The following is a 21,919-nucleotide window of genomic DNA, read 5'->3' as shown; positions in this document are numbered from 1 at the left end:
CGCCCTCGCGCCGCCCTCGCGCCCCCGCGGGGGACCCCAGGGCGCCGGGAATCCTTCCGGGCCCTGAAGACACAGGGTGGCGAGCACGGGTGTGCTTTCTGCTTTCGTGCGACAGACGACCTAGGAAGAGAAAGAAAGCAAAAAAAAAAGCAAAAAACAAAAAGCGTGAGGGCTAGTTGTTCGGGCCGCGGAACCCAGACCGCAGACCGGGAGCCTTGAACCCAGGACCTCCGGTGCCGGTGCTGAGGCGGGGCTGCACGGTCAGGGGTCTCGCTCCGCGTCCCCGCCTGCGCCCCAGCCCTCCTTTCGCGGGTGCCGCTCCTACTGGGTCGGGCTCCCCGGAAGGCTTCACTTTACCTCACCCGCCTCTTTCCTTTTCACCGCTGATGTGATTTTCATGCTAGTCTCATTTTTCCGACAAAAAGGGACAAACCAAAGTTTCAAGGGTGCTGTTAATCGCAGAAAGTCCGCATCCTCCGTCTTCTGCCATAAGCCGTGAGTCACGTGTGCAGCCTCCTGCCGGGGCCCTCGGGATGTGCCCACACAGAGCCGGGGGGAAGGGACCCCTGCCCCTCCAAAGCCGCGATCCCAGCTCCCGGGCGCAGGCGGCGGGCTGGGCCCTGCGGCCCCGGGGAGAGCCCGCCCCGCCAGGCGATTTCGCACTGGGAGCAAGAGCAAAATTAGTGAAGCAACACAGCGTTGCACGGTGACGGCCGGGGCTCTTCGGACGGGCCCTCTGACCCCCCAGGGACAGGTGAGCGGGCCTACACCGGCTGCGTGGGCCGGCCCTGAGCGGTCACGCGGGGCAGCGGGCCCTGAGCACAAAGGCTCCAAGGGGGGACACGCCGGAGGCTCAAGGAGCAGCAAGAGGGCCGATGTGATGAAGCAGAAGAAACAAAGGCGAGAGCGTGGGTGACAGCGTTGGGAGTTAGGAAGGGTCGGATCATATAAGGCCTGTCTCCCGCGGGAGGGGAGCAAGTTCTAGGAATAAGAGTAATGGGAGTCCTTTCAGGAATCCAAGCAGGGAGCAGCATAGCCCGGGGGGTCGCCGTCCTGAAGGAGGGAGACATAGGCCCGGCCCCACCGCGATGGAAAGAAGGGCTCCAGCCTCTTGGGGTGGGGCCCGGTGGGGCGCGCGGGGGTGCACAGGGCCACACAGCGGGCTGGGCCGTGGGCAGCAGGTGGCCACTGGAAGCAGGAAGGACTAAGGGCTCCTGAGGGTTCAACCCACAGGCAGTGAACGAAGTCCGAGCAGAGGACGAGGGGTGGAAGCTTCTGCTGAGGAGGTGACGAGCCCCGGGAGGAAAGGCTTCGGGGGCCTCGGAGGAAAGTGGCCGGAAAACCGCTGACAGATGGGCCCTCATGGGCAGGGGGACCCGAGGGAGCGGCCGGACTCCCCGGCTGAATGTCGTTCTTTCCTGTTGCTGCTTAGCGCCCTTCCCGGGTGGCCCTGGGCACCCCAGGGTCGGGGGGCTGGTGGGTGATCACATGGAGGAGGCGAGCCTCGGACAATGCTCACTGTTCGCAGGGCTCCCAGCCTGCGTGGCTGGGCACAGCACCCCCTCGCCCCCCTACCCCACCACCCCCCAACCCCTTCACCCCACCACCCCCCACCTCACCCCACCACCCCCACCACCCCCTGGGCACGGGAAGTGCGGTGGCGACCCCCTGGCGGGCATCCGGCCCAGCACAGCCACCCAACCAAGCCGACCCCAAAAAGGCAGATGCACCTCACTCTTGCTATTCGCAGTGGTGACCTTCTAGAAAGCCTCCGTGAGGCATCGCTTCCATGAGAAATACAGGCTTAGGTTCCCATAACCCTCTGGTCATGACATTTTTATCAAAAAATCAAGATATAACCTTGTTTTATCCAAGCTTCTGTTTAAAGACATTTCATTTATTTATTTTAAAGATTTTATTTATTTATGAGACACACAGAGAGAGAGAGAGAGAGGGGGGCAGAGACACAGGCCGAGGGAGAAGCAGGCTCCACGCAGGGAGCCCGACGTGGGACTCGATCCCTGGTCTCCAGGGTCACACCCTGGGCTGAAGGCGGCACTGAACCGCTGAGCCACCCGGGCTGCCCTGTTTAAAGACGTTTTAATACATATTATTAATTCATTAACATCGAAGCACAGCTGAAAGCGCCGTAACAGTGGCCCGAACAAAGCTGTATCAACTTATTGTTTAATATTCTGAAATTCTGCAAGCTGGTTATTACACTAACATTATTAGAAATTATACAAACTTATGATTTTTAATTATATCTAAAAATTTAGGTAATACTCAAAACCATCTAATTACTTTCCTACATTTTCCCACTGCTTATGCTCTTGAGGTATTTACACATATGGTATGTGCTTGATGGAAATACTCAAGGTGATGTGCTACTAGGCATTTCTTCCTAATTCTGTGTTCAGTGCCGTAGCGTTGGTAACTTGAGATCCGCCGTGGTGAGAGTATTTACTCCATGGGAATCAGCAAAGGCTACAAATCAGGTTTGTTTTTTTTTTTAAGATTTTATTTATTTAGTCATGAGAGACACAGAGGGAGAGAGAGAGACAGAGACACAGGCAGAGGGAGAAGCAGGCTCCCCATGGGGAGCCTGAATCGGGACTTGATCCCAGGACCCAGGAATCACAAACTGAGCTGAAGTGGACCCTTAACCACTGAGCCACCCAGGTTTCCCAGCAAATCAGGATTTTATTCATGGGTTTATTTATTTGGGTAAGCCGGTCATTAAACATTTACCTGCACACCGGCACCACTTGTAACCTATGGACACAGGGACTATGGCTCAAAAAAGTCAAGTGACCTCATGTCTGTCACCCTACTCGCAAGCAGTAGAGTTGAGATTTGACCCAGACCCAATTGATCTCAAAACTTATACATACCTTCCTAGTACATTATGCTTCTTCCACTGTTTGCATTTGTCTCTGAAGGCTGCTTAGATTCCTACTGCGTTTGAATTGTCTTTGGCTTTTTTCTTATCTACCTCCTTTAATTTTCCTTACAGATCTCAGACTTCCACCCCTGTGGTTTTCATCCCTATTTTCTCTCTCTTCGAGATTATGATGTTTAGTGCTCTCAACTACGCCAGGAGACCTTCTCAGAAAAAAATATCTTCAATAAATCTAATACATCAGTGACTGAATTCAATTGCCAAAGTTCACCGTCTTATTCCAGTTCACGAAACAGACACCTTCTTCTCCAACCTAACCCAGGGAGCTTGCAAGGGTCAAAGAACAGCCCAGAACACAAGGCATCAATTCAAGCAGTTCAAGAATTCAGTTCATTGCAGACGAGAAGGATAGATGATGATATGCAGGTTGTGAAACTAGTTCTTTAGTGCTTTGGGGTTGTTTTTTTGTTTGTTTGTTTGTTTGTTTGTTTTAATAAAATTGGCACTTAGGCGTCTTATTTTATTTTATTTTTTAATAAATTTATTTTTTATTGGTGTTCAATTTGCCAACATATAGAATAACACCCAGTGCTCATCCCATCAAGTGCCCCACTCAGTGCCCGTCACCCAGTCACCCCCACCCCACGCCCACCTCCCCTTCCACCACCCCTAGTTCGTTTCCCAGAGTAGTGCTTTGGGTTTTAAGAATGAGCTGGAAATCTCACAGGGAAGAACTCCTAGGGGTGGGGTGAGTGAGGGATGGGGTACTACAGATGAGAAAGATACTGGAAATAAAAGGGCGGCCACCAACTCTTCTCTTTGGGAGTCATAGCAGTTAATTAGATTCATCAGGATTAAACTCTTGGCTGCGGTTAGTTTTGCTGACGCAGGATGCTACTAACTACCCAGTTAGCCAGCCAGCAAACAATGTGTATGTAGGATGCTAGGCCATTTGGAGCCATATCCCTAAAGAGGAGCTCAAAAGAGTCCCTGGAGTTTGAAAAAATAGTGGTTTTTTTCTGTGTGTTGAAGGCACTAGACTGTTTATAGAACAGAGCTCTGACTTGCTAAACTCCCAGGGCTGCCGTTTCTTCGTTATTCACTTAGAAGTCATTTCTGAGGACGTGTGAACGGTTCCTACCATGCCGGCTGGAAACACACACAACCACGATGCTAATGGATTCGAGAGGAGGCACATCAAGATGCAGCCAGCGCATGTACTGAGCACCAGCGGTCCACGAGACGTTGCTGTGTTAGGCGTCGTGAGAGATGCAGGGAAGCCAGAGGCAGAGTTGCGGACCGAAGGGACTCTCAAGCTGGTCAGAGAGGCTGAGCACGAGCGCTGGTAGCTTTAATAGGCCAAGGTGGCTCTGAAGGAAATGATACCTGGTCGGTTATGCAGATCAAACTTCATGATGAAGGCAAAGGGTTCTTGAAAATGATAATTACTCTACAGACATAACATTATTATCATCATCATATCAAATCTATTGTTAGGATAGTGATTGCCAGGAAATTTTGGAGGAGAGAGAAGTTGCTTCAGAATCAGATGAGAAAGATTTCAAGGAGAAAGCCAAAAATGAATTTGGTGGGCAGCCCGGGTGGCTCAGCGGTTAAGTGCCTGCCTTCAGCCCAGGGTGTGATCCTGGAGTCCCGGGATCGAGTCCCACATCGGGCTCCCTGCATGGAGCCTGCTTCTCCCTCTGTCTGTGTCTCTGCCTCTCTCTATATATGTCTCTCATGAATAAATAAATAAAATCTTTAAAAAAATGAATTTGAATGAGTCAGATGGGAAGAGGAAGGGTGTTTCAGACAGAGGGCATGGTGTGGACCAGGAAATCCCATAGCATAGCCTCTGGTTCTTCGTGGCCTGACCACTGATACCCTTCACTCTATCTTCATCCCTCCCCACGGCCCTCAACCCAGGTTCCAAGTCTGTGGTCTCAACTGGGCTGTGCCATGTGACATCTCCAGCACATAAGCCTCACTCTGCCTCAAAGACCTTTGTCCTCTTTTCCATCGAGCTAACTCTCATATGGCCTTCAAGATTAACTTAGGGATTCCTCCTCTCAGAAAGCCTTTGTCACTTGGAATGAGGTGCTTTTCCTAAGGAAGAAAAGGTGCAGTCATTGGACTCCATCAGAGTGTTTATCACAGTCCCCCTCCCTTGATTATAAGCATCTTGAGGGCAAAGAACTTGCTTTTTCTATCTGGATCCTTAGCCAACACATTTGCTACATAGTAAGCACTCAAGACGTGCTAGTAGAATGAACATATATAGTTACAGAAATAGGAGTTTCAGGAAGCTAAAGAAGTTTTGGAAGGAAAAAAAATGAGCTAATTTTTACATTTTGAATTTGAGGCATTTCTCCCTTGCCTACTAGAGCAGAACCTCGGGACATGTCTACACTAGAGGGACAGAGGAACAAGGTAAGCCAGGAACGAGCTCTGTGATGACAAAGATAGGAAGAAACGCACTATGTTAATGATAATGCTCAGCCTCCCTCTGCCTCTTTCTCTCTCCCTCCCTCCTCTTCCAGAACTGTTCAGTTGCAAAGCTTTGGGATGGGGCAAAGCAGAGTGGTTGTTTCTGGCAGGTGAGGGACTCGTGGTGGCCCAGAGTGGAGTGCTGGGGGCCAGGTGGGGTTATGGAAGTGTCAGCAGAGGAGGATAGTAGAGCATGGAGAATCAGGGTGGGGTGAAGAGGGTGTCCAGAGGGAGGCCCAACATGAGTCGAGCCTAAGCAGGATGATGCGGGCGTGCTGCCGAGGAGCGGCCTGGCATGGGGAGTCAGGCCATGGAAAGTCAGAGTGGCTGCAGTGGGACAATCCCTGCGTGCAGGGGAATTGAACAAACACATAATATATTAAGGATAATCGAAGTCAGTTTCTCACCCCTAGAAAAGGGAATACATACATGGAGGGGGAGAAAACGGACTAAATTTAGTATTGGATTAAAATTATTATAAGTACCCAGGTTAAGTCATGGCTGTCAACATATAGGTGGCTATCAATAGAGGTGCTGACGTAAGCACATCCGGATGAACATGGGAGTGGGTCCCCCTATACTCCCTAGCTGTCCCCCCGAGGGCCTGCCATCACTGCCTCCCCAGGGAGCGCACCGAGGACCCCCGTCTTGGTTTCTAATCCATCCTAAGTCCATTTTCCACTAAAAGGAACCGGCCTCCTTGGAAGAAGTGGCCTAATTGAGGACAGGGCAGGAAAGCACAGACTGAAAGGGATTTTTTTTTGAGCCAGAAAGCAAGAAAGTGCTCCAAAAATGATGGGAAAATGGTGTAAGGACACAAAACCAAGGTGCAGTGCCCCCTCACTGGCCAAATCTGAGCCGTTTGTGCCCCAAAATTAATCCTAGCAACTGATTATCCTGCACCGAATAAAAAGGGAAACTGTGACTTCATATAAATTAATAAATGAATGAACCCAAAGTTTGATGAGGAACAAGATGTTTGCATAGTTTCGTGATAACTCCCTACAAAATATTTATTAACCGCAAAGGTGAAAGTAGTGATTTTACAGCCAGATTTTACTGGCAGACACCATCTTAATCAAGTGACTGCCATCAGTAATGGGACAAATGAAATCATGAGTCCCTTGATTGGATGTAATAAGGGAGCAGCATCACTTCTGTGACATTCCTGCCAAAGAGGCACATACCAGACAAATGCAAAATGAGGGCCATTCTACTGAATAATTAACTGCCGATCTTCAAATGTGTCAATGGCATGAAAGTCAACCAAAGACTGAAAACCTTTCGGGGTGAAGGAGACACTAAAGAGACGTGACAACTGAACGCAACGCAGGATTGGGAGTTGGATCCTGTTGCCATAGAGAACGTAATTAGGACAATTGGTGGAACCGAGGAGTAGATTGTGGTAATAAATCAATGTTAATTTCCTGCCTTTGATGGTTGTGTTGTGGTTTTGTTGAAGAATGTTCTTGTTTGTAGTAAATACATACTAAATATTAAGATGTAAAAAAAAAAAGGAAAAAATTCTGTGAACTTGCAACTTGCCTGTAACTTTGAGATAATTTTTAAAATCAATATGTTTGTTTTCAAAACCCTAATACTATCTCGAGAAATTTTCAGATAATTAGATGCAGTAAGGATACTTTTTAAAAATGAGAATACCATCCTTGAGTTCCAAGGGCAATGAACTAATAATATAAAATGTCTCCCTCAGCCCTATTAAAGGGAAATTTAAGTGAAAGAAGAAAATACATTAGCTAAAACTTCTCAAGAATTCTAAATTGTTTCGTGAGTAGAGAAGTTGTGTTAGCTTTTGCAAGTTTTTGAATTACAATAGTTGTATTCATTGATGCCTTATACGTGTAATAAGAAATCATCTTTAATAATGCCTCAACTTGGGATCCCTGGGTGGCTCAGCGGTTTAGCGCTTCCTTTCAGCCCAGGGCGTGATCCCAGAGTGCCGGGATCGAGTCCCACATCTGGCTCCCTGCATGGAGCCTGCTTCTCCCTCTGCCTGTGTCTCTTTTATATAATCTGTCACAGTGGGGGGCATCTGGATGGCTCAGTGGCTGAGTATTTGCCTTCACCTCTGGGCCTAAGGGTGTGATCCAGAGGTCCAGGGATCGAGTCCCATATCGGGCTCCCTGCAGGGAGCCTCCTTCTCCCTCTGCCTGTGTCTCTGCCTCTCTCTCTCTGTGTCTCTCATGAATGAATAAATAACATTAAAAAAATAATCTATCACAGTGTAATATAACCTTCTTCATCATATTGAGTTCCATGAAAGAGGGATTAGAGCTTGTTCATCTTTGTACACCTCATAATGTACACAGGGAGCTACAGAAAGACCTCACTGAGTGAGTGAGTGAGTGAGTGAGTGAGTGAGTAATCATCAATGAATTATCAATTTATAAAATGCTACAGAGATGCAAAATGACAAAAATAGTGACTTTTCTGGAGAACCATTTCAGAAGAGTTGTGGGAGAAGCTGACTAAGGGGTTAAAAAATTTGAGTAGGAAGACAGCAGGGGCAGTTTTTTAAACAAGCAGCCAAAATCCTAAATTCTGAGTAAACGTGCTCCAAACACTGTGTGCCCTCCGTCCCAGAGGTATGCGGTGGCTTTGACAAAGAAATTAGTGTATAAAAAAAAAAAGAAAAGAAGTTAGTGCATACTCGTGAAATAGATAATGCAAGCACATCCTATAAAATTCCAGATGTGTAAAGCTCCCTCTGCTCTCCATGCCCATCTCCAGCTCCTCAGCTCCTGGTACAAAAGTAATCACAATAACCATGTGGAGTACTTTTGTTTTCTTTCTGAGATGCTATCTTCATAATCTGGCAGTGATTTATAGGAAATAACTATAAATTGATGATTTATAGCCTGGATATGCAACCAAGGGGGAAAGGCAAATAAATCCCGCAGGTGGTGTTTTATTTACATATGCAAAGCTGCCAAATGGAGATTAAAGCAGCCCTATACTGGCCATTCCGATGTGCATATTAATTGAAATCTCTAAGACTGGCCCTAGGTGAGCTTAGAAAAATGTAAGTAATGTCACATGAATATTAACATAGGTGATCAGATGAAGCTGTAATATAATTTGGATTAATCTGCATTTGTAAAATATTCTTCTTATGCTTTTTTTTTTAAGCTAAAGCCATTGATCATAGTTGTAGGATGACTCGACTATTAATTAGTTGTCCATTAGTCTTCATTTCCTATGGTTTATTAAGGAAAAGTAAACGTATGCTAATTTGTTTTAGGCAATTTGGTCTATTTAGTTTCATCTTTATTCTCTATTAACACCTGGAGATTTTAAATGAATATATATGAAACTCGGACGTGCACAGTGACCATTCGCCCTAGCACACTGAATGCAAGGCTAGTTTGTGTTTATAAAGTTACTTATGACAATTTGGACTTTGATTGAAAATTAGGTATTTTTACGATGTGGAAAGTGGTAAAACACCTATTTTTGCAATTTTTAAAATATGATATAATTAATAGAAACTGAGCATAAGAGTTACCTGAGATGCTACAAATCCGGCTGGCTGTCAACAATAACAGTATCTCTATGTGCATCCCTGCTCCTGTTACAGTGTAAAACACTCATTAGCGCTTCTAAATTAGATTTTTTTTTTCTCCCATCCTGAGGGTTTGGGCAAAGTTACTTTTTTTTTTTTTTTTTAATGTATGCATTAAGGCAAGGCTTTAGAAATGTATTTTTCAGCTTTGGGAAGATATGGAAATTAAGCAAACTAATCACTGAAGCAACCAGAGACTAAAAATAAAAAGTAATTTAGTCAGAACGAGATTGCTTCCACGCTGCTCTCTGAGGCCGATGGGTGGGAGTGATGTCATGTCTCGTAAATGCTGTCCGTGGTTCTCAAGTGCCTGGTACGGCAGCAAAGATAGTACTGGTCCTCAGTCGGCTCGAACAGGCCAGGGAGTAGGCTTCGTCCAGGACTCAGAATTGGGATGGCCGTGGCGAGCTATGTCAAGGTGCTTTGAAGATTGGTGCTCGGCGGCCAGCCTCTCTGCCTGACCTGGTAACCTCTAGAACCTGGCAGCCTGGCTCAGCCTTCCTGTTGGCTCTGTCATTGGGGACACAGGTCAGCTGTCCCAAGCTCAGGGGCTGTCCCTCTACATTCCCCTTGCTGTGGAAATAGTGAACATTCTCAGCAAAGTTTTCAAAACTTAGTTCATTTTAGACTTCAGGTTTCTCAAATGTATTCTTAGCATGGGGCCACCCTGATTTTATCTTTGGTTCTAAGACTCTTATCTCATCTGTTGATATCTTTTTAACCAATAAATCTCCAAGAAAGTTCTCTAAGTGGCCCCTGGGGATTCTTTTGATTCCTTCTCAGTTTCCTGTTTGTCAAGGCCATTTTTAATAAGAGTGTCAGAGATTCCCAAGTGCACTGGGGCCATTTCCCATTTTAGAGTTCCTGCCCAGAAGGTCACACTTATCTTCAGCCTCAATGTTTTGAACTCCGCTTCCTGAGAACTGAAGATCTAGGGCTGCCCATCAGCAACGTTCCCTGTCTTGTCAATGGAAAGGAACTAGCTAATGAGGCCAGTTTCTCAGTATGGAATCCAGTGAAATGAAAACAAGTATTTATTGAACATTTCCTTGCTCCAGGCACTTGGTTATAAAAAGCTGGCTGAGGAATGTGGGAAGCAGAGCATTATACTAATCATTTCAATTCAATGGGATAAATGAATCAAAAGAGGTATGTGGGATGGATAATGGTATACAAAGGCAAGAGCGTAGTGTGTCTGGGAAAAATAACACTAGCTGGGCTTTGGAGAGAAATAAAAGTCAGCGAGGCCAACAAAACAAGGCTTGCTGACAGCATTTTCACTTACCAGTTTTTCCTTTTTTAGAAATTAAAGTTAGCCTGTTATTCTCCTAGTGTTGTCTTATTTTGTCTCTAAAGCAGTGCATGTTGGATTTAAATTTAACATTATACAGAAGAGTATGCCAAGTAGGAGTCTTCCATAGTCTCAACTTTCAGGGATATGCTATTGTCTGTCTAGCATATATGTGTCTAGATCTTTTGTTATTATATGTGTATCAAACTAGAATCATACTTATTCTTTTGCAACCTATCTCCTAAGTCAGTACTATAACTAAATATTTCATATTCTATGCTCAATTTTTGGTATTTTGTATCCCATTGTTTGGGTTGACCTGCAGTGGAGCGTAATAATTAAACATGGAACTGTTAGAGGTCAGATGAATTGCAGCTATACCACTACTGACTGATGACCTTGGGTAGGTCATTTAACCATCCTGTGTAACCAAAATGTGTTCTCTCTTTTACGAGCGATAGAGAGAAACTATACCAAGTGAGTTGTCACAGAGAGGAAACTTTATTTGCAGCCAATAAGGAGATGAGGGAATAACTTCCAAAGCCATGACTCCCTGAACAAGGGTGAATGGGTTCCTATACACAAGCAGGCATAAGGTAGCATGTGCGCTTTAAGGAACATTGTACGTTATGTAAATGAGGCTTGTGCTCCTCCTTGGGCAGAGTTTTTAGTATAACATTGAGATAAAGGTACTGTCGGTCATCCCAGAGGTCACCCCATGGTTCATCTGCACACCCAAGAATTGGGGGTTTAGCTAAAACTGGTCCAGGTGGTCCGGGCCACCAGAGCTCTTCCTCTCGCAGTCGTTATTGCTTAAGAGGTAGTTTCAGTTTCCCTTCTGGGATGTTACACCTATAGGGTCCTTTCTCCAAGTTAAGAGATAAGCTGGAGGAATGCCTGGGTGGCTCAGCCAGTTGAATATCTGCCTTCTGCCCAGGGCGTGATCCTGGAGACTCGGGATCAAGTCCCACATCGGGGTCCCTGCATGGAGCCTGCTTCTCCCTCTGCCTGTGTCTCTGCCTCTCTCTCTCTCTGTGTCTATCATGAATAAATAAATAAAATCTTAAAAAAAAAAGAGAGAGAGAGAGATAAGCTGGAAGGAAGAGCTTAAGGGAAGATGTGGGACAAAAGTGGGGGGGTACAAGCAGGTCAGCAGTAAGGTCAGATCTTGGGGTTTAGCTGGTAACATCTATGCCTCGGTGTCCATGTATGTATTATAAGGATGAAAAGAATACAGATCTATCTCATATGATTGTCATGGTGATTAAATAAGTTAATATGATAAAGCAGTTAGAATAGCACTTGACAGATGGTAAGTCCTCTAAATGTGAGCTCATATTCCCATAAAGTATTTGACCAGGTTGTGATATTGTTTAACTAATTTTTTATTGAAGTACAGTTCACACACAATGTTACATTAGTTTTAGGTGTACAACATACTGATTCAACAAGTTTATATGATATGCCCTGCTCTCCACAAGTGTAGCTACCAGCTGTCACCCTACATGGCTATTATAATGCCATTGTCTATCTTCCCTATGCTGTGCCTTTCATCCTTGTGACCTATACCTATTCATGCCATAACTGGAAGCCTGTACTTCCCATTCCCCTTCCCTTCCTGTATTTATGGGTCTTCTGCCTTTTTTTGTTCTTTCATTTGTTCTGTCTTTTAGGTTCTACCTATAGGTGAAATCATATAATATTTGTCTTTTTAATCTGACTTATTTCATTTAGCATGTTGTTGCAAATGGCAAGATCTCATTCTTTTTTATGGCTAATATTCCACTGTGTGTGTGTGCGTGTGTGTACACCACATCTTCTTCATCCATTCATCTATTGGTGGACACGGGTTGCTCTCATATTTTGGCTATTGTAAATAAAGCTATATTGAGCATAGGGGAGCATATATCTTTTTGAATTAGTGTTTTGATTTGGGTAAACACCTAGTAGGAAATCACTGGATCACTTGGTATTTCTATTTTTAATTTTTGGAGGAACCTTATACTTTTTACCACAGTGGCTGCACTGGTCCCTCCTGATGGATGTTTGTGCCATTTCCAATTCTTTACATGCCAAAGCATTTTTTTAAAGATTTTATTTATTTATTCACAAGAGACACAGAGAGAGGCAGAGACACAGGCAGAGGGAGAAACAGGCTCCCTGCAAGGAGCCAGATGTGGGACTCGATCCTGGGTCCCAGGACCATGCCCCAGGCCAAAGGCAGCACTAAACCGCCGAGCCATGGGGGCTGCCCACATGCTTTGGCTTCTAAAGAAACTTTTAAGGCAAGTTATGAATTGCCCTTACCCTCTATTACATTTGAGCCCCTGTTTCTGAATTACCAACGCCCAACAACTGCTTATAAGCAGTTAACAAATGTGGGATCCCTGGGTGGCTCAGCGATTTGGCGCCTGCCTTTGGCCCAGGGTGTGATCCTGGAGTCCCGGGATCGAGTCCTACGTCGGGCTCCGGGAATAGAGCCTGCTTCTCCCTCCTCTTGTGTCTCTGCCTCTCTCTGTCTCTATATCTATCATGAATAAGTAAATAAAAAAATCTTAAAAAGCAAACAAACAAATGTTACTCGTGTTGTTGACTCCCCTTGGAGACAGTGCAAAATGGGTTGAGTGGGGTACAGTGGAGTGGCTTCCAGGCTCGACCCAAGGGAGTCCACTGCAGGTTTTCTCTCTGCAGAGATGCCATGCCAGGCATGCGAATGCTCAGTGGAGGAGGGAAAGGAAGCAGGAAGATTAGCATCGGAGGTGTCAGTCAGGAAGGGAGTCAGGCTGGAGGACTGGGCTGGAAAGAAGCCGGAGAATATGTGTAATCCAGAGACAAACCTGAGGACAAAGAACTTAAAAGGATGCCTTGGGAACCAAATATTTTAGTACCTTCCATGAGATGCTTTGCTGTATATAGTTCTCATGGACCTAAAGATACAGAGTTATGTTAATTTTGATGGGAGCTGAGGACAGGCCACCCCAGGATGAGCCACTTGACAGGAAGATGATTTTGAGTTAAAAAGCAATCAAAACCCAGCAGATTCAGGAAAAGCTCTTTAACCTTCCCCCACAATTGCCTCAAAGAATCTAGGTAGAGGACCCGCTCTAGGAAGAAAGCCATCGCCATAGATGACTGCATTATGATATGAACAAGGGATGGTAGACAGGAAGGAGCCTAATAAGCCCTGTTTGTTTGAAGTGTTCTCTGTTTCACTCTTCCTGAGCGGCCCAGCAAACATTGATTTTCCAAACATTTACTCTTTTTTATTCTTTTTTTCTTAAAAAAATGATTTTATTTATTTATTCATGAGAGACACAGGCAGAGGGAGAAGCAGGCTCCATGCAGGGAGCCCGATGTGGGACTTGAACCTGGGACCCCAGGATCACGCCCTGGGCCGAAGGCAGACGCTCAACCATTGAGCCACCCAGGCATCCCAGGTATGCTACTATTAAATTTGATTTTCTCCTGTTATCCTGTCTCATGTCAGTGTGACTCTTAGTGCAACTAGAAGGACTTTGAAGGGGGCAGAAATGCTTCCTCCCCCATAATATTAATTCCAAAACTACAAGGCTCTTCTCCCTCGTGCTCGCACAGGAACTCAGCTCCTTCCTCCTGGTCTCCCTGGACCATTTCTGGGGGTCAGGAGCCCCACTCAGAGGTGCAGAGACAGATGTCCTCACTCCCAGGTGCCTCACCAGTCATAGCCTCGGGTGCTGGAGACACCATAGAGAACCTACTGGGCTACTTGGTCCTCCCCCCTACCCCCCGCCCCAGGGTGAGCGTGGGAGGGAAGAATGAATCTCCAAGTCTGTGTCCAGAGTCCTTAGAGAATTAACTCTTTATTTCTCTCCAACTCAAGCTCTGCTGGAGTCCCAAACATGTTCCCTGAGGCTGAACTGGGGAAAGGGAGAGGATGACCAATATCAGCCATGTCCTCCACTGTCTTTTCTATTTTATCTTCTTAGTCATTCAAGAATAAATGTTGACCGACCATCCTGGCGAATTTAATGTGAACCTAATCCCAATTCGCTGCCTCTTCTATATCCAGGGGTGGACCTCCCCCACCTCCATGCCTCTGGGGTGCCTGTGACTGGCTTTGGAGAGCCGGGTATGGCTGAAGGGATGATGTGGCAGTCCTAAGCCTGCACCTCCCAAAGCCTTGGGTGCTGTCACTCACTCACGGCTCCTCAGCAGGCCCTGTGAACAGTCCAGGTTCAACGACCGGGCTGAAGAGAAATTGCCTCAACCCACAGCCAACCACCTGCCCAGCAGAACCCCGAGGAGCTATACGCTGCCAGGCCCAGCCAAGAGCAACAGGGCGTGTGGATGACCTGCTTTCACGTGAGCGCTACCAGGGAGACCAGAAGAACCGCTCAGCTAAACCACAGACTTGTAAACTAAGGAAGGTCTCTGCCGTTTGAAGCCACTGGGTCTTCTGTTTGTTACACGGCATCATTGTGACAACGGGTAACTGATACAATCCTTTCTACCCTCTAAATCTGTATCTATTATCTATATCTATATCTATTATTTTTTCCAGATTCAAACACCTCTCTGAAAAGCTCAACAAATAGCCAAACTAGTTAAGTCTAGATTCATCCCAAACACCCTGCTGCCTGCCATTACAACAGTCGTGAAAAGGCTACTGTGGCAAGAAGATAGCTTAGCAGGTGTCCAGGAAGCCGAAGGGAACGCTGGTCAGCCTGCGGGGAGAAACACACGTGAGCAGTGTGGGGGCCACAACCCCCTACCCATCTTTGAAAGGGCCACAGAGGTCCCAGGAAGCGTGGTGTGATGGCGTTTCTTGTGCAAACCAGCAAGGGAGGCCAGTCTCCCCATTTGGGACCAAGTGGTGGCTGAAATGAGACCCAGGGCCTCTGGAATCAGAAGGAAGATGCTGAGCTGCCCCAGGCCCTGGGACCAAGGCTCCAGCCCAGTTTGTCTGCAGTCTCTGGTGGCAGGGAAGCCCTCCCATGGGAATCCGAATGACACATTAACTTCAGCGGACACCCTGTCTCTATGCGGCTTTCAGAACGCCGGCTTGCTTATCGGATTCTAGACCCTGGCTGCTGCTGCTCAGTGTTGGACCCTCCAGTGGTAACCTTCCCTGGGAGAAGCTAAGAGGAGAGCCTTGCTCAGTGTGCGGGTCGTGGCACCGGACCACGGACTGCTCCTCTCTGACTGCAGGGCAGCTTCTCTTTCCTCTGTGACCCCTTCCTCTTCATTCCGATTTGAATGGAGCCTGCATACCTAGGGCAGATGATCAGACTTTGCCCCCTCCCCAGGCAGCTCTAGCATGTTCCACAGGGCTCTCCTGGTGGAGCTCCTTTCGGACCCGGGGCCTGGGGGTCATAGGAACGCTGCCCCCATTCCAGCAAATGGCCACCGAAAGGCAACAGGCCGTCAGCTGGAAATCTGAGGATTGACAGCTGGGTGCAGAGAAAGCAATAAATGACCAGTTGCTGATTGTTGATTTCTAGCTCTGTTTACCCTTTTGAGTAATAATTAAAAAAAAAAAAAGTAAAGGTGAACATAGGAAAATCCTTCCTAACTTCATAGTTTAGCCTCTTGGGTTGGGAGTGAGGGTTGAGTTGAGTTAGGCCCTGTGAAGTGGTCAGTGTGTACCTGGCTCTCTGATGGACTCTTCTAGACATTTTCGCACTCCAGTCATAGTTCTGTGGGTGTGGCCCTAATTGTTTAGTACCTGACCCTGGGGTGATTTGTTGTGGGGGTGGGGGTGGGGGGGGTGGAATATTGACTCTGTGTGAGGGTTAGATAAAGTTGGTGGTTGGGGGTCTGAGCTCAGGATTGGTCAGTTTGCATATCAAAGTCACGCTCACAGGCCAGTTGTTTGCTATCTCCAGGAATTGGCTAACTGTAGGGAGGGCGGTCCCTGCCCAGGTCTGAAAGGCCCGCACATGCCAAAGCATCGTGAAATACGGAAAATTTAAAAATGTGGTAAATACAGCAGGCCGGGAAAGCATGCTTCCTCCTATCTACCCCGAACACTCGAATTATTGGGACACTTGATGGCTTCTGGGCCTTCTCGAGAGGTCACACAGTGTAGGACTCGAATATTCTGTGCTCTAAGTATTTACAGAAGTCACTCTCAGCATCTCAGTCCAGCTCTCTTGACCCAGAGCAGTTCTTTGCTTTTTCAGGAAACAAACGGGATGAAAGTCCAGGGCTGGGACTTCCTCCTCAGGGTGTTTGACAAGGACTGACGTTCTCTAGGCCCTTTGCATACGGGAAACCCAGGACACACCCAACCTTGATTGTAGTTTCTTGAGTGCTGAATGCTGGAACGTAAGTAAAAGGACAGAAGGACAAACGTTCCAATATGAGGGACCCACTGGCAGATTGCTCGGTGAGTAGCTCAGTGTGGTTTTGCGCCTGTGGTGAGAGGGTGGCCTCAGAGGGGAGGTTTGTATATTAATGGGTTTTAACTTAAGAAATTTGAGACATTCGGCAAACATGTTTAGACATTGGCTGTGATACAAAAGTCTTGTGGCTTTTCTTCGGTTTGATTTAAAACAATCCTTTCTAGCAAATGACAGGGCTGGTTAATTGTCATCTTTTATTCTCATGTTGTTGGAAAAACTTCCAGTGGGTATAGCATCATACTTGCTTGCAGATGGTGGCTGTTTGGAAAACATTCTTAAGATATACACCAATGGTGCCAACATCGTGTGTAGAGTGGCGACACAAATACTCAGATCCTGCAGCCAATTTGGGGCTCTGAGAATGAAATGAGGGTGGAAGCTTTTGGCTTATTTCCCCATGTCATTTAGAGTCAAGAATTGCAAAGCCTGGGCAGCCCGGGTGCCTCAGCGGTTTAGCGCCTGCCTTAGGCCCAGGGTGTGATCCTGGAGTCCCGGGATCGAGTCCCACATCGGGCTCCCTGCATGGAGCCTGCTTCTCCCTCTGCCTGTGTCTCCACCTCTCTCTCTCCTCTCTGTATTCTCATGAATAAATAAATAAAATCTTATTTAAAAAAAAAGAAAAAAAGGATTGCAAAGCCTGTAAGTGGAAGGACGGGTCCCCCACTCTGCCTGGCATATAGTGGTTCTCAGACAAGTTTACTAACATGTTTGTTTAGTCCTGGGGGTATTACCCAAAACAGAAGATTGGTCAAAAATCCAGAGATAGTGTGTGAGGTTAACAGCAATAGTAGAGATGAAATTTAGGAAAGTAGGAGCAATTAAAGCGTGTGGGGGTGTATCTACTGTAGACATCAAATAGTCGATCGTCAGTGTGTTATGTTAGCCCAGGAAAGGGTGGCAAAAAACTAAAATCGGTGACATCGGAAGCAAGGATTTGCATTCATCCCTCAAGTGTTTTATTAAAAAAAAAAAAACAAAAACACCCAACAATAACAAACTGTGGAGAAACATAAATGAGGGCTGCAATAAAGCCATAAAGAAGAAGAGCGACAGAGAATTATTAGTTTCATTTTTGTGTATATAATGTACAAAGCACAGGTTTAGAGAAGGTGGAGCTGTAAGTGCCACCCCACAAAATGGAGTTCATGAATCACATGAGCTAAATGAGATGAAGGCAGAATGGCTACTATTATTAATAATGACGATAAAATAGCAGGTTCTGTCTACTTTTTTGAAATACAAAAGTAAATATGTGTCTGATGCAAAAACAAATTCCAACAATATAGCTGTATATAGATTTTAAGGCTGAAAATTCTCCCCTTTAATTTCCTCCATCCCAATCTTCTCTCCACTGGTAAGAACAGATAATTTTTTTTAAGTCTCTATTGTTTGTGTATTTGCTGTTTATTTTTCTCTCTTTGCATTTGCCGCCTTACCAAGTGTTAACCCCTCTGCTCTCTTCCCACTGATACTTTGATGACGTATTTTTGCATAAGGGTGGTTGAGTCAGGGGTGGGGTAAGTGGAGGCAACAACTGGGCTCCAACCGGCACCAAAGAAGAAAGTGAAGACCATGTGAAGAGTGAGATAGAAGAGAGAGAAACTGGGATCCGGTTAACAGCAACAACAACAACTAGTCGCCTAATGTCCTTTTCAAAGGCTGCCTTCAGACCAGGGTCAGCAGATCTGATTCCATCTGAGCAGCCCCCAAGATAACCCATCACCACATGCATGGGTCAGCCTTGTGGTCCCTCTATTTTTTTTTTTTTTTTTAAGATTTTATTTATTTAATCATGAGAGACACACAGAGAGAGGCAGAGACACAGGCAGAGGGAGAAGCAGGCTCCATGCAGGGAGCCCAACGTGGGACTTGATCCCGGGACTCCAGGATCAGGCCCTGGACTGAAGGCAGAGCTCAACCGCTGAGCCACCAGGTGCCCCTCATGCGGCCTCCCTAGGGATCTGAGGGGTTCTTTCCCCTCGGCTGAGCATCTCCGCGAGGACTCCTTGCCCACAGCTTGAAGGTTCTCTCTCTGGGCCCAGACCCATGGAAGGTGGTGTGGGAGTCCAGAGGAGGCGGATATCCCTTCAGCCAGGGTTTCTAAATCCTCTAAACTGGAATCTTTGTTTATTTGCGATTGTTTCATTTTCAAGGGTTCACGTTGATTTCCTGGGGCAGTTCTAGCTTGTGCTGGGGAATAATGTAGGAAGATGAAGCTGCAGTTTGGCAACAGAATAAAACCAAGGAATTGGCTGCCCATGAATGCTTCCTGAACCCTGGGGGGTTTCGGGGGAAACTGCAAAGAACCCCAAGCTTTAACCACCGGCAAGATGTCCCATTCCCTCCCCGGGGCTGCACGAACAGCATTCGTGAAGCCGAGCTTAGCTACAGCTTAGCCGAGCTGCTTGTGTCTCTGCCTCTCTCTCGGCCCCACGGATCCATGTATGGAAATCCGTGGTTACCTGAAATTCAATGGGAAAAACACGGCCTCTTTGTTTCTACTAACTTCTAACTGAAAGTTAAAATTTACTTCAGAGGCACCTGGGAGGCTCAGTCTGTTAAGCATCTGCCTCGGGCTCAGGTTGGGATCCCTGGGTCCTGGGATGGGCCTTAAGTCCATGCTCAGTCCCTCCCCTTGTGCCCCCACCTCCCCTGCAATCAGAAAAAAAAAAAAAGAAATTTAGAATGTACTTCAATTCTGAATATTTATTTATTTATTTATTTATTTATTAATATATATAATATAAATTGGTTTTTAATGGGTTTTAACTTAAGTTAAATGGCTTTAGCTTAAATGGGTTTTAACTTAATTCACAACCTTAGGCTCAGGTTGTGACCTCTGGGGTCCTGGGATCGAGTCCTGCATCAAGCTCCCTGCAGGAAGCCTGCATCTCTCTCTGCCTCTGTCTCTGTGTCTCTCATGAATAAATAAATAAAATCTTAAAAAAAAAAAAACACTATGAGGATATCACTGTCCAAAAACTCTCCATACTGCCATCTAGAATAGAAATGAACTTTTCTGGAACAACTGAATTTAATTTTAATTATTCAAATTGTAGAAAATCAGAAAGAACAGCTAATCCAGGGTTGATACACTGCATTTTATATCGTTTAGAAGTTATCTAATTATTCCACATGCCCGTTACTTTGATTGATACATTTTTGGTGATGACAACATTTATACAACAGATTTTGCTTACAAATGTTGGGCAGAAATATTTTTTTAAAGACCGAATGGGAAATGCCTGTGTGTACCAGTTTTCTTTGTGAACAGTTTTTTTAGGGGCTCAGAAATGTCCCAAATATTCCACCACTAGCCTGAGCTCCCTTTATCAGGGAAAAAATACGTAACTTTTTTCCTAGGAATTAATGAGACCCAGGAGAGACAGCGTGTTAATAAAAATGCATATGGAGATGTAAGATCAATAGTAGGTTCTTTTCCTGGAATGAATATGCGTAAAGGATGGGTACTTTGAAAATTCAATGGGTGGGGAAAGAACACCAAAAATTCACCTTCTATAGGATTTTGACTAGAGAAAACACTTCTTGTGCTGGTTGATGACATTAGGAAGCCATTTGTACTGATTATAACACTTAAAGGTAACTATTATTCTGAGTAAACTTAGTGCAATTATACTGATTAGCTATTTATAGCTAATTTATAGCTATACATTTATTAATAAATGTATAGCTATAATTTTATTAATTTATAGCTATATATTAATAAATGTATAGCTATATATTTATTAATAAATAAATATATGCATTTCTGATGGCTTCTCTAATTGATTGGCTAACCTAATATTTCTTTTTTTTATTTTTATTTTTTATTTATTTATGATAGTCACAGAGAGAGAGAGAGAGGCAGAGACACAGGCAGAGGGAGAAGCAGGCTCCATGCACCGGGAGCCCGATGTGGGATTTGATCCCAGGTCTCCAGGATCGCGCCCTGTGCCAAAGGCAGGCGCCAAACCGCTGCGCCACCCAGGGATCCCTTTTTATTTATTTTATTTTTTTAATTTATTTATAACCTAATATTTCTAATCATGGTTCTGTCCTTAATTAATGAAGTTACTTTCAGCTCTTTGGCTGCTTAAGTATAAAATAAAGGGATTAGACTTTATTGGCTTTCAAGCTGTGATCCATGGAATCCCTTCAGTGGCCTTTCTGGTAAATGAGAATGGGTTGGGAAGGAGAGGTAGGATAGCAAAGGGGAAGCCAAAGCCAAGGTCAAGAGATTCATCACCTCAAAGTAGATATGTTCCAAAATTTTCTGATCACCACACGCGCGCGCACACACACAGGCACACAAGACTGTGCTGGTTCTGCTTTGATATTTATGCAAGTCTGCTTTCCACAGATTTTGTCTTTAAGTCTGAGTAGATGGTACATGATGAAGGGTACAGAATCACTCTTTGTAAAGAAGGGATTATGTGGGCAGCCCGGCGGGTGGCTCAGCGGTTTAGTGCCGCCTTTGGCCCAGGGCGTGATCCTGGAGACCCGGGATCGAGTCCCATGTCGGGCTCCCTGCAAGGAGCCTGCTTCTCCCTCTGCCTGAGTCTCTGCTTCTCCCTCTGTCTCTGTGTCTCTCATGAATAAATAAATAAAATCTTTAAAGAAAAAAAGAGAGGGTTATGCTGCACTAATGGGAGTATTCTTGGCAACTCTTTTATTTACCAATGTCACCTTTATCTCAGGGTAGATCAGGGTTTGTCGAGGAGTGTCTGGTACACGGCACATGGGGTCAAAGATAAAGATTTTTCTCCATTGCTGTAATAAGAACATCCTGCTGTCATCCGATTACTAAGTTAACAACAACATAATGTATTGAGGAGTCCTGGACTAGTGTGTGCTTCGGGCACCCTGGTGGATGGGTTATGGGTGTACTTGAGACATGAATCTTGGCAAGATATGGCTGGGGGGCAGAGATCACAGGCCAGGTCCTCTGCCTTGAACAACTTTGTCCATTTACCACATACTGAACCAGTACAAATATCATTATTTTTAATTATTATTTTATTTTTAAAAATATTTATTTATTTATTTAAAGGAGAGAGAGGGCAGCCCGGGTGGCTCAGCAGTTTAGCATCACCTTCGGCCCAGGGCGTGATCCTGGGGTCCTGAGGTCGAGTCCCCTGTCGGGCTCACAGCATGGAGCCTGCTTCTCCCTCTGCTTGTGTCTCTGCCTCTCTCTCTTCCTGTGTCTCTCATGAATAAATAAAGAAGATCTTTAAAAAAATTTTTAAATTAAAAAGAGAGTGTGTGTGTGCAGG

At 45.6% G+C, this 21,919-nt stretch overlaps 1 protein-coding gene and 1 long non-coding RNA gene across 7 annotated transcripts in view; both read left to right on the top strand.

Annotated features, from left to right (window-relative positions):
• Positions 1-3,425, top strand: LOC144304507 (uncharacterized). The gene is made up of 2 exons (XR_013371454.1): positions 1-754; positions 3,017-3,425. It is a non-coding gene; the product is annotated as an uncharacterized LOC144304507 (long non-coding RNA).
• A 12,909-nt stretch (positions 3,426-16,334) lies between these two features.
• Positions 16,335-21,919, top strand: part of NOSTRIN (nitric oxide synthase trafficking) — a 56,046-nt gene continuing 50,461 nt past the window's right edge. For 3 of the 6 annotated variants that reach the window (XM_077883638.1, XM_077883633.1, XM_077883632.1), the window contains exon 1: positions 16,355-16,630. Coding sequence is in view for 1 of the 6 variants with exons in the window: in XM_077883634.1 (XP_077739760.1) it covers positions 16,604-16,630 (27 nt within the window). In the remaining 5 variants the exon portion in view is untranslated. Of the gene's footprint in view, positions 16,631-21,919 lie in introns of all 6 variants that reach the window. The other 3 variants (XM_077883635.1, XM_077883636.1, XM_077883634.1) reach the window with 3 other exon arrangements.

The sequence above is a fragment of the Canis aureus genome, chromosome 34, assembly GCF_053574225.1.
Source record: "Canis aureus isolate CA01 chromosome 34, VMU_Caureus_v.1.0, whole genome shotgun sequence".
Lineage (NCBI taxonomy): Eukaryota > Metazoa > Chordata > Mammalia > Carnivora > Canidae > Canis > Canis aureus.
The sequence above is the reverse complement of the archived record's forward strand: the minus strand, read 5'-3'. Positions and strand labels throughout refer to the sequence as shown.